The sequence below is a fragment of the Gymnoscopelus microlampas genome, assembly GCF_963454915.1.
Source record: "Gymnoscopelus microlampas genome assembly, chromosome: 3".
In the NCBI taxonomy this organism is placed as follows: domain Eukaryota; kingdom Metazoa; phylum Chordata; class Actinopteri; order Myctophiformes; family Myctophidae; genus Gymnoscopelus; species Gymnoscopelus microlampas.
Window position 1 is genome coordinate 34690593 of NC_139940.1, and position 13492 is coordinate 34704084.

Sequence of the window (13492 nt, forward strand, 5' to 3'; positions counted from 1 at the left end):
AAATACTAGTGAGACTGGATCTAAATAAAATCTTCCGTAACTCTCTACACCCTGACAACACTTATGCGAGCTGAACCTTTGGCAGTGCTGATTAAAAATGGAATTTCTGATTCATATCCTGACAGCAATAATTCAAAACTGTTTCCCCAACCAAGATATTTCCTTACAGGGGTTTTGCAACAAGCATCATAGCTTTAAGAGTTAGAGAGAGAGAGAGAGAGAGAGAGAGAGAGAGAGAGAGAGAGAGAGAGAGAGAGAGAGAGAGAGAGAGAGAGAGAGAGAGAGAGAGAGAGAGAGAGAGAGAGAGAGAGTGTCTGATTATGAAACAGACACAACTGGATTCGTTTTGAAACCTAAAGTAAAACCTCTGAACAAAACAGACCCTTTTAGAACAGGTCAAATAATCTCAAACCTGTAGCCATATGAATGAATACACATGTTTACCTGAGATGCATTGTCTCATGCAAACAATGTGAACGTTTTTCAGTATAGGCTACAACTTTGTTTTTCTGTCTAAAATCTGAATGAGCATGAGTATGGATGTGCAATCAGTTACACTTGTTGGACAAGTGCTCAAACTCACTAAATTAAAACAACCTAAAGCCCTTATGTCTTTGTTACATGATAGCCTGTGAAACAAGCAATGATATCGCCTGCGTTACATCCAGTAATAGCTACTGTTTAGTCGACTACTTTCCTACAGTATATGCATTGCAGCGATGACTCAATCCTATAGGTTTACACTTTACAACACTAAGGAGTCTGCCCAGCTCCTGCAGGCCTCAGTCATCTCCAGGCTTGACTTTTGCAACTCCCTCCTTATTGGCCTCCCAGCATGCGTAATGAAGCCACTCCAAATGACCCAGAATGCTGCAGCCTGCCTGGTCTTCAACCTCACAAATTCTTCAACATTTCCCCCTTTTTGCGTTCCCTTCATTGACTATCGGTTGCTACCAACGCCCAGCACAAAACACTGATGATGGACATGGACTAAAAGGCAACCATGGCGCACCACCATTCAGGACATGATCCAACCCCACAATCCTCTCTGCTCACTTTAGATCAGCTAACATATGAAGGTGTCAGGATCTGTGTCTCTGAATCTTATTATGTAGTATCGTTCCTATTGTTTATTGTTCTCCTTGTACTTTTATTATGTAGTGATGTCCTTGTGTTTCCTGTTTAGCCTAGTTAGTGTTTCCTGTCTTGTCTCACCTCCCTCTGATTAGTTATGTTCCCCACCTGTGTCCTGTTGTGCCCCAGCCAATCCCTGTGTTGATTGTCTTTGAGTTTCACATGTGTCTAGTTTAGTCTGTCTATTTAAGCCCTGTGTTTGTTCATGTTCTTTTGTCAGGTTATAGCCATTGATACAGTGTTCCTGTCTGTCTTGCTGTAACCCTGTTAAGTGTTAATAAATACATTGCATTAGACCTTCCTGCCTGCATTGATCTGGTTCTGGGTCCTCACCTGCCTTACACCGTGACAGAAGGCTTCCCTAAAACACTTGGGCAATGCTCCGCACTTCCTAGTTCTGCACGTCTACCTCCTGGTTCCCAAACAATGGACATCCCCTCTTGCAGGCAGAACGGTGTACATTGTACATTCACTCCCAATTTTCCAAAGAGAGAGGCGTGATGGGGGTGAGGTGGAGTCTGAAGACTCACCTGTTCAGACTCCACCTCAGCCCTAGTACTCCTCTCTCCTTGTCTCCATGTTGTTCACGTTTTTGTTGTTTAGGGTTGTTGTTTTTTCTTGACCACAAGTGCTAAGAATATTTTTAGACAGTGTTGTTTAGACAGATGTTTGATGCTATCATGCTACTACCTGGAATCCTATTTTTTCTGAGGTCCTACATTGTTCTGTTTGTTCTCAATAATATAGAGTCACATATTATGTGGTTATTTACTGTAGGCTACCTTGTTTGTGAGTAGGGTTCATGCTCCATACTCTGATCTCACTCTTCGCTCTGGATAAGAGTGTCTGCTAAATACCTGAAATGTAAATTTTAATATGCCTTCTGACCCATACAAGATCTGCTTAATATTTATGAGGAAACAGGCCTAGATGTAATTCCATTCAATTATGAGCTTGACTGAATTGTGAATTAAAGGTTAATTTGAAGGTTAACAGCAGTTTGTGTGTGTGCACCTGTGTATCCATATGAGAAAGATGAAGAAGAAACAGAAACAGAGGACTGTGGCTATTCTGCATGAGAGACACAAATAATTGTTTACTTACTCTTTCTGCATGCATGTATAGTCACTAGCCTGTTGCTTGGCAAAAACAACAGATATCTACATCTATGTGGTTCTCCAACTTATTCATGTCAAGGACCCCCCAAATTCATATATTTGGCCACAGACTGAGAATATTTTCATACAGGATTTGTGTTTTCAATTTTTCACATCTTTTGTATATCTTTTGAAAATAGCTGATCCACAAGCTTGTGAGCTTGTAGGCTGGCTGTTTTCAAGTGGTTAAACCATATAGGGCTTAAACAGATTTTGATGCTATAATTAACTAATTTAGCTGGGGACCCCCTGGAACCCGCTCAAGGACCCGTGAGCGTCCCCGGACCCCACTTTGCTATTTTAAGGCATGCAACACACCGGTGTACAAACGAAGTATAAATCAGGCGAGGCTTCAGTCTTTTGCACGCGTCCTCCGTCCCTCCCGCCATGACGTAATGACATGAATATTGAAGCAGGTTGGTTGGTGGTCGGGATGCGCTCGGAGCAGCATCAGCATCCTTCTGCTTCCCTTCATCATCTCTGCCCTTTGGATCCGACCGTATACAGCTCCACAAGGTAACACATTCATTTTAATCATATATGATGCTTATAATCAATGTTTTTCTTTGTTAACCCGTTCTTTTCAACCGCGTGCCCCTCTTGGGTGAATGTGACAATTATAGGCTACTCTTTATAAAGGACAAATGCTTGATAAGTGGTTCATCCACCATTCAGCTTACAGTAGCCTATATCTATCACATTGTTGGGCCTGTAGTAGACTGAATCTACTGTTGCTGCTCTTATTGGTCTGTTAGTAGAAACACTCAGAAATAAACCAGCCTCTATTGAGATTTTTCTTTTTAGGATCAATTAAGCATGGTGTAATTTAATCGACACTTAGTTAGGCTAATGTAGGCTAAGGAAACAGTCTGATTCTTTTGAAACAAAACCGAGAAAGAAAAGCCTATAGGCCTATAAGTTTGATATTACCTTCTAGGCTATTGAAGAATAGTCTATTATAGCCTATCTTCGAGTTGCTTTTTACTCCTGTTTTACACCCAATGAAATAATGTATCATCTGTTGGATATGAGGAAAAGGGTGATGTCTGAAAGGATTTCCCCAAATCTAGTTCAGTTTCTTCTGGACCTGGGGGGTAGTCCAGTCGAGACAATTGGTTCGGTTTGGACTCTCAGAATTCACTATATCGTTTAGACAACTGAACCAGTGCTGTCGGTTGATGGTTCAGATTGATTTACAGTCACAGTGACACTGCCCTTTCTTTGCGCTCTCACCAGCTGTGCCCTTCAACAGCGCACAACATGCAAATGAGATCATAATGATCGCTGCTGATGTGATCTCACGCCAAACAGCCTAAAATGGCACACATAATTACGACGCGCAAAACAATGGTCGCGTAGTCTGCTTGTTCACAGACAATAAGAGTAAAATCCTTTATCCTACATATGCTTTGTGCGCCTGTTGGTGTGTGTAATTTAGCCTATAAACCAATTAAGCAGTTTACTCTATGTGTTCTGTCATTTGTTTGGTTGGTTTCAAAACAACAGACTTTTTTCCAACCATACATTTTTATTTCAGCTGTAAGGATACAGGTTATAATGGATGAGATGAGCCATCATCGTCTATGACACCATGATGAACCCATCATCCGCTAGCGGCGCTGCCGGCGACGCGCCGCGACAGCCAGACAATAGTAGCCGAAAGCAGCAGCAGCAACAACGGGCTTCATCACCGGCCGGCAGCAAAGACGGCGGATCCAAAGCTCCACAAAAGACCAGCGGCCCGTCGAAGACCAGCTCGTCAAAACAAGGAGGTGGAGGAGGAGGAAGAAGCAGCCGAGGTCATTCTCCCGTATCCACGGCTACAGGCAGGGAGCGGCAGGCTGGGGCTGGGAAAGGCGCGGCTGCTGTCGCTGTCCAGCAGAGTGGTGCTGAAAGCCCGACGCTGATCAGGGCGGCGGCGGCGGCGGCGGCGGCGGCGGCGGCGGCCAATCATCCGTCCGAGGACGTCTCATCATCACCATCGTCCTCCTCCTCCTCAAGGGGGGATCGTGTCGTCTCCGACCAGCCTTGCTCCTCCAAATCCCCCAAACTGAAGAGCAAACACCCGAGAGGAGCCGAGGCCTCCACGGGAACAACACCGAGCACCAAGAAAAGCTCCAAGAGCACCGTGGGCTGCGGCCCCGGGTTCTGGAAGGAAGGATGCTTGCAGTCTGAGCTGATCCAGTTTCATCTGAACAAGAGCTTGGGGAAGAAAGGGAGCAAAATGCAGACGAAAGCATCGGTGTCCCCACCGGCGTCCGAGCCGGAGCTTTCTCCCGAGCCTGTGATCGTCCCCGAGCCGGCAGCAGCACCCATGTCCCTGCAGCCAGACGACACGCTGCAGGAGGAGATCGAGAAATTAGAAGATGAAAACGAGGACCTAAAGGTAACATAAACATGGTTTCTACGGTGTCAGGCTAATTTTCTGCGCATGCCATGGTAGCACCTGTTGTGGCTGCAGATTAGCATGATGCTGCTGTTTTACAGAGGCCTATATATAGGCCTAATTGTAAAGCATTATTTGTCCAAATGAATGTATGTATTTTATCCACGAATGACGTGTTATTGTGTATAACCAATCACCTGGGGAAATTGAGACGAATTATTTACAGTGGTGGGAAAAGTAGCCTATACTCAAATATTTTACTTAAGTAAAAGTATCAATACTGCTATGTAGAAATATTCTGTCTGTTACAAGTAAATGTCCAGAATTAAAAATGTACTTGAGTAAAAGTACAAAAGTATCGGTTTCAAAATATACTTAAAGTACCAAAAGTAAAAGTATTCATTGTGCAGAATGTCCCATTTCACAAGTTCAAAAAGCATAAAACATCTTTTGAAAATAGCCAATCTACAAGCTCATAAAAGCTCATAATGCATCGCAAGGCATTGTTGAGCTTGTAGATCTGCTATTTTCAAATGGCCGAAATATATTATGGCTGAAGTGGTTAGTGTTTTGTAATAATAAACCAACTCTACAAAGTAACTAGTAACTAAAGTTTTCATGTAGTGGAGTAAAAGTACAATATTTGCCTCTGAGATGTAGTTGGGTGGAAGTAAAAGTAAAAAAAAAATGAAATACTCCAGTAAAGTAAAAATTGTACTTAAGTACAGTACTTGAGTAAATGTACTTAGTTACTTTCCACCACTGATTATGTATGATCCAATCGGCTTCAGACTGAAATCGAGGAGATGCGAGCTGAGATGGACGAGATGAGGGACACGTTCTACGAGGAGGACGCCTGCCAGCTTCAGGACATGCGTAGAGAGCTGGAGAGAGCCAACAAGAACTGTCGGATCCTCCAGTACCGACTAAGGAAGGCCGAGAGGAAGAGAATGAGGTTTGCAGAGACTGGAGAGTTTGACGGAGAGATGCTCAGGAGCCTGGAACAAGACCTGAAGGTAGTACAACATAATAATATGAATAATAATATGAATATATAGTCCCCTCTGTTGGGTCCACATTTCTATTCTATTCTATTCTATTCTATTCTATTCTATTCTATTCCTGTCTCAGGCTATACATTGAATGCTGTTGTGTGTGTCCACTGGGATGTGATTAATATTACAAATCTCTTGACTTAGACAATACGACAATCCATTCATATTTTATATAGTTTGCTTTTTATTTCTCTGTTTTTATTTGTTCTGTGCTTTATTTCTCTTTTAATGCTCTTTCAAAACCTGTAAATACAAATTGTGTCTTCTCGTAAAGCACTTTGAATTACCTTTGTGTATGAAAAGTGCTATGTAAATAATATAAACCTTCCTCATGCCTGTAGATCAAAGTGGGGTCCAGCCAGGGACCCTCAGGGTTCATTGAGGGGCTTCCAAGTGGACCCTTACAAATGGAACTAAATGGACCGTTTTAAGGGTCCATTTGGTCCCATTTGTACACTCTCATAGCTATGACATTATTATTTTTTTTAGAACCATTGCCCCTAGAACTCTTAGAGTTATGGGGGTCCTTGAATTGAAAAGGTTTGTTGCTGTAGATTATACAGACAACAGAATAGTAATGTGATGCGTCTCTGTCCTGCCAGGTGGCGAAGGACGTGTCGGTGCGTCTGCATCACGAGCTGGAGAGCGTGGAGGAGAAGAGGACAAAGACAGAGGAGGAGAACGAGAAGCTGAGACAGCAGCTCATAGAGGTGGAGGTCACCAAGCAGGCACTGCACAACGAGCTGGAGAAAGCTAAAGAGGTGAAACAGAGTGTGTGTGTGTGTGTGTGTGTGTGTGTGTGTGTGTGTGTGTGTGTGTGTGTGTGTGTGTGTGTGTGTGTGTGTGTGTGTGTGTGTGTGTGTGTGTGTGTGTGTGTGTGTGTGTGTGTGTGCTGTCTGACTCAGCGTTTTGTTTTAGTGTTTTTTCTTGTTTACTTCCTGTTGATTTTACTATTTGAATAGGCTCTATGCACAGCAGCCATACTGGAAAGAAATTGGGCCTTTTCCTTACTTCCTTCACAGGTCTTACCAATTATACTAATTAAAACTCTGTACCATTCTAGTGCTGATATTGCATGTTAGCTCACTGGAAACACTCTGCTACACCAGTGGGTCTCAAAGTGTGGTCCAGGTACCCTCATGTTACCCCTGTGTGTAACTCTTGAGAGTGTACAAATGGAACAGGATTTGGTTCCATTTGTACTCTCAGAGTTATGGGGGTCCTTGAAATGACAATAGTTTGAGAACCACTGTGCTACACTAAATGAAACAGAGCCTTCATTAGCATCATTGGTAGCACCTGTGAAGGAAGTAAGGAAGACACACAATGTATTTCCAATATAATGTCCGTGGATCCAGATTTGTAACGTAACATTTTATAAAATAAAACATTTAATAATAGTTGAATCATGTTTTGTAATGTTATACATTGGCAGAATCCGCTGTTTACAATCATTTTCACATGTGACTTTGAGACCTGTTTCACTGCACAATGTGAGTCCATGGGAGGCTCTTTTGGATTAGGCTATCCATTTTAAACAACAGAGCAACTATTTAAGATATCTTGGCAGTATTTGGAGCTATATGGCAAGGTAACTACACAACCCAAATCTCTACCGAAGTGAAATATTGCTTTAGCTACCGGCACAACAAAAAATCCTGGCGGTGGCTTTAAAGCATCCGGTTCTTTCCATTACCGATTCCTCTGTGTCCCATAAATCTGGATTATGTCACTGTAGAACATAGTGGGTTTATGATGTAACCACTGTTTCTTTGTAGCTGTCACTGAAAAGAAGAGGAGGCAAGGATGTTCACAAATCAGAGAGGAGGCTTCCACAGACCCCTATAGAGGTGAGTCAACAATTAACTTAATAACATAACAATTAACTTAATGAAAAATACAATTGTCAATAATATAATAGCAACATTTTATCCAAAGGAAAGTGTAAGGGCACATGTAAAACTGCTACTGTCTGATCAAATATTCTGTGTTTCCATTTGCTATTATATGTGTTAAATCATCCACATGCTAACTAATGAATATATGATACAATAACAAATCACTGACAAAACTCTTCTTCCTTCAATAAAGGAGGAAAATGAGGACCTCAAATGCCAGCTGGCCTTCATCAAGGAGGAGGCCATCTTGATGAGGAAGAAGATGGCCAAAATTGACAAGGAGAAAGACCGCTTGGAGCAGGAACTGCAGAAGTACCGCTCCTTCTATGGAGACGTGGACAGCCCGTTGCCCAAGGGAGAGGCCGGCGGACCTCCCACCACCCGCGAGTCTGAGCTGAAACTCCGCCTACGTCTGGTGGAGGAGGAGGCTAACATCCTGGGGAGGAAGATAGTGGAGCTGGAGGTGGAGAACAGGGGGCTTAAGGCTGAGCTGGACGATATGAGGGAGGACAGGTAGGTACCATGATGGAAGTGAATCATTTGTGTGTTCTCCTTAACCACGTTTAACCTGGTGTCCCTATTTTAGGCATGTCATTAGGCTAAATCTTAAAAAGAAAAAATAGGAGCCGCAAAGTTTGTACACCATCATAAGACGTATAAATGAAGCTTAAAGGGGGACACCCATGGCTCTGGGCACACCTAAATCTAAGACCAATTATTAATTGTATTAACCACAGCTGTGTTTCTTACCCTGCTGTGTTTGTACCCTTCTAGAGTTTTTCACCTGTATAAGAAAATAAAGTACAAAATTGGCCTATGGTTTCATAACCCTTTAAGTGATTAATGAACACTAGATGGTTCGTTTGGTTATTGTGTACTGTTGCAAGAGGCAAATCATATTTCTTCTGTTAAGAATGGGGTACTCTGATCTTCTGCCTTTCTTCAAATGTCCCCAACATTCTGGATACGCAATAAAATAAGTTTGAGAAAATGTGTGTAACATTTTGAGTTAAGTGTACACCCCCCCCCCCCCCCCCCCCCTTTACGATTTTTACTGTGTACTGTAGGTGTTTTGTGACCGTTGTATTTGTGATCTCTTGAGCTTATTCCAAACAATATGAAAATGGTAGCACATATCAAGGAGGACATATGACTCACATTTCACTTCAAACTACATTTTTCAGCACGTCCTGCAAGCATTCGGAAACTTGAGATGTGCCACCTTTTTTCATATTTTTTGGAATGTGCTCACTGGATTTTGGGTTTAGCACTCCACTGAGAATCCCACTGCTGAAGTGCAACCTCCTTTTCCAACTCCATTTGTGATCTCTTGTCATGTGACACTACATTTTGTGAAATGTTATGCACTGGTTCTCAACATGGGGTCCTGGGACCCCCGGGAGTCCTTGAGGGGTTTCCACAGGGTCCCTAGCTAAATGATTGATAGTTAGGAACCAAATGGTCGCTTACGGGTCTCTGTCTTAACTCTTGTGTGGATTGGAACAACTTGTATCAAAAGGGGTTCCGTGGCCTAAAGTATATCAAACTTGAGAATCACTGATGTAACAACAAAATCTTTGTTGTACTGTCCCAGTCTGGCAGCAGCAGGAGCGGATGGTTCAGGCGGTGGAGGGTTCCAGACCAGGGAGCAGGGTGAGGCACTGTCCGAGCTGAGACAGCAGCTTCAGCTGGTTGAGGACGAGGCGGAGCTTCTCCGGAGAAATTTGGCAGATGTGGAAGATGAGAATAAAAAGGTACTGAACACTTTTTTCTAAATTTAGAGAAGGCAATTATCCCCCCCCCCCCCCCCTTCTTTAAAAAAAAAGTTTTTTTGGGGGGCTTTTTATGCCTTTATTTAGAGAGGGATAGGGAAAGTAGGCTGACAGGAAATGGGGAGAGAGATGTGGGGGTGACACGCAGCAAAGGTCGTCGGGAACAGGAGTCGAACCCACGACATGCTGTCAGGCTGGCATTGCAGCCTCTAGGGTGCCTGGACCGTCACGCTAAGGCCTAGCCCCCCCCCCCTCTTTTTATCCCAATTTAGTCTTTATAATTAATTCCTCCCCACACATCTCTGAGTTGCCACTGCTGTTGTACCCATACTGGCTCACCTGCCAGTGAGGACCCCCCACCGGAAGGATTTAGCACCTCCATCCAACTCCTCTTGTTTAACATTCCCTGCTGACAGGCGTGCCCCAGCCGGTTGTAGTACGTGCACTACAGATGGCTCCTTTCCACTACAAGAACCGTGTGAACCTTGCTGTGCCCTGAAACATATTTCACAAGTTCTGTATTTGTTTCCATATGCTACAGCTGGGTTTCAGATAAGGTTCACACTACTGCTAGTTTAAAACTTTGTTATCAATATCAAGTATTGTTTTCAGTAGTTCTTTCTGTCCATATCAAGTGTCTGTGACCAGTGGTGGAAAAAATACTCACATTTTTTACTTAAGTAAAAGTATCAATACTGCAATGTAGAAATTACTGTTACAAGTAAAGGTCCGGAATTCAAAATTGACTTGAGTAAAAGTACAAAAGTGTTAGTATCAAAATGTACTTAAAGTGCCAAAAGTAAAAGTACTAATTTTTTCAAATGTATAAAATAGCAGATCTACAAGCTCACAATGTGTCGCATTGAGACGCATTGTGAGATTGTAGATCAGCTATTCTCAAATGGCCAAAATGTAGGCTATATACGGCTGAAGTGGGTAATGCATGTTTTGTAATGATAATACAAATCTACAAAGTAACTAGTAACTGAAGTTTTCAAATAATAAATAATAACATTTTAAAATAAATAAGTAGTAAAAGTATAATATATGCCTTACATTAGTGGAGTAAGTAAAAATTGGAAATACTTCAGTAAAGTAAAAATACCTCAAAATTGTACTTAAGTACAGTAAATGTACTTAGTTACTTTACACCACTGCCTGTGACACAGTTGTAAATTGTACACCCACAAGCACCAAGCACTGAAGCACCGGAGCAGGCGTGTTTCTCAGTGCATGTCTAAACACACCGTCATTGCTATGATGCAGACAGTGATGCTATGTATATTCAAGCTGGCCTTGTTTGATCCATGTATATATATAATCATTCAATTGTATGGACTTTTTTACAACTGGTTATGAACTTCTCATTTGGATATTTAGGTGACCGGTGAGCTTAACAAAATGAAATACAAGGCTGGATCCCATGAAGCTGGTTCGAGGCATGGAGGAGGTTTGTTTATTTCATCTCTTTAAGATGATTTTTCCACACCAAGAATGATATGAAGATAACTACTATGATGATGATGTGAGCATCCACACTAAACGAAAACGTTCTGTAAACATGTTGAACCAACATGATTGATGTGTTGAATGTGATGCCCTGAAAATGTGGATGGATTTTTGATCGATTTTGGCTGTCAGTCAGTAGCCTGAAAATTATGTGAATGATATTGTTCATTGTTGTTATTGTTGAGGTGCACGCCACCATCCACTTGACTATTTATAGTTACCGTTATAGTTGTCGTTCTGGGTATGAACGGCCCTTGAGTCTCTTCAATCTCTGGGTTATACAAATTATTAATGCTGTAATAAATAATTAAGAAAAGGCTGCCTTAAATCTTCAATTATTTAAGATGAATATGTTATTCCCAGTGTTGCAACACAGACTAATAAGCAGTGTTCTCCATTCTTAATTCAAACCCAGGAGGAGCAGATCCCGCCAAGGTGGATGGCCTCCAGGAGGAGCTGAAGGCGGCCCGTCTGCAGATCAACGAGCTGAGTGGCAAAGTCATGCAGCTTCAGTATGAGAACCGAGTCCTGCTGTCCAACATGCAGCGCTACGACCTGGCCTCACACCTGGGCATCCGCGCCAGCCCGCGGGACAGCGACGCTGAAAGTGACGGAGGACGAGATGATGACACGCCCTCTGCCTCCGCCTCCTCCCCTCGCCTCCTCCCTCCCCACCGCAAACGCGAGGGGCCCATCGGAGGAGAGAGCGACCCTGATGAGGTGAGGAACATCCGCTGCCTCACCCCAACACGCTCCCTGTATTCTTCTCCCGTGGACAGCCGTTTTTTATCCCGAAGCCTGAAGGACCGGCAGCAGATGATCGACATCCGCATCGAGGCGGAGAGGCTGGGCCGGACCATCGATAGGCTCATCGCCGACACAAGCACCATCATTGCGGAGGCCCGTGTCTTTGTGACAAACGGAGAGCTGTTTGCTAGGCTGGATGATGACGAGGAAGGGGGCAGGTACGAAGAAGTGGGACGGTTTCATGTTATACTATCCAAACCAAGCTGCTTGACCTTCTTGGGTGTTTAGCAATGCTGAACCCTATTCTGAGGCAAACATTCGGCAAAAATATATATCAGATCCACAAGCTTACAGCTCTGCAATTTTCGGTGAAGATATTTAGTTTATTGTGAATACAGGAGGCAACCTCATATAGAGCCCTGGGGGACTCCAGTCAACTAAGTGGTTAGCCATGCTGAACCATGATCAGTTTTATTGTGGTGATTTTCCCCTTGATGTTTTACTTGATTCATTGTTGTTTTGTATTATTATTAGGCCGATGCTTGTTGGGAACGATGTCTGCTGAGAATGCATACACCTCTGGTTATGTAAACCCATTGTGCCAGTGGTCATTAACCTGTTGTACCTGTCTGTCTGTCTGTTTTATGCCCATATATGAGATCTCTGTATCTGTCTGTCTGTCCGTATATGGAATTCCCAACCGCTGAGCTGACCATTGGGGACTCAGAAATGTGCGTAATTTATAGTTAGACTACCCGGGAACAATGCAAGCCCACATGCCTATATGGAGATCTAGATTAGAACCACCAATCTGCCACATATGTCCATATATGGGCATATACTGATGATGACAGTAGGGATCTCTGTATACACAAAAACACTAATTGAAATTAGAATGTATTTACCCAATGTTTTGCAGAATCAGGGAGCATGAGATTCTCTACCGCATCAATGCCCAAATGAAGGCCTTCAGGAAGGAGCTGCAGGGCTTTATTGATCGACTTGATGTTCCCAAGCAGGAGGATAAGGATGCAGAAGAACCACTGTCTGTAAGTTGGTGGTGGAAGTGGATAAATAAATAAACAAACAAATAAATAAATGGACTTGGTATGAAGTGATACATAATATGGTTGGTAGGCCACTAGGCCTACATGATCTCTGTACTGATTAACAATCTTTGTTTCTCTCCCACTGTGTTTCAAATCCTGGTGTTTCATTTTTCATTTACTTTTCTCATTAATGCATGAAGATGTTTCAGCCTATTATTTTATTGATTCTTATTCTAGTTCTGTTTTCGTCACTCTCCTATGCTACCATTTTTAAATTGGTTTTTCTTTTCACCCTATTCTTTGTCCTGTAAAGTACATATGCAATACTTTTTTTTTTTACACTTTTGTTTATTTAATTTGTCATTCATTTCATTTTTATTATGTTGAACACATCACAAAAGGTCACTCAAGGTACAGGATGCCTTCTTATTTTCAATCTTTGGCCCAAGCTACTCATTTACCCAGACGTTTTGAAAACTTATTGGATACCACACAACTTGGAGGAACACTGGACTTGGTGAGTATAGATGGACACTGTGTACACTATGCTATGCTGTACCTTGCTAACAGGCTATGCTGCACCTTGTTTGATAGAGCAGACTATAGCACCTAGATATAGCCATTGCAGAGATACCACTTTTACCATGCATATTACTGTACTGTTACATCCATTACCCTTATGGGATTATTTGGAAAACGTTGCAGTTTGCATTGATAACTTATAGGAACAACATATTATATAGGAAAAGAAACACAAGCTATACAGTACATGAAAGCATGCATTA

At 42.6% G+C, this 13492-nt stretch overlaps 1 protein-coding gene across 1 annotated transcript; it reads left to right on the plus strand.

Moving 5' to 3' along the window:
• Positions 1–3882: 3882 nt before the first annotated feature.
• Positions 3883–13018, plus strand: mtcl3 (MTCL family member 3; the record flags this gene model as incomplete). The annotated part of the gene is made up of 10 exons (XM_084052965.1): positions 3883–4677; positions 5469–5693; positions 6335–6493; positions 7511–7582; positions 7824–8143; positions 9225–9384; positions 10783–10852; positions 11327–11876; positions 12578–12707; positions 12908–13018. The coding sequence occupies 10 exons, from the start codon at positions 3883–3885 to the stop codon at positions 13016–13018; spliced, it is 2592 nt and encodes an 863-aa protein (XP_083909091.1).
• Between the last annotated feature and the right edge of the window lie 474 nt (positions 13019–13492).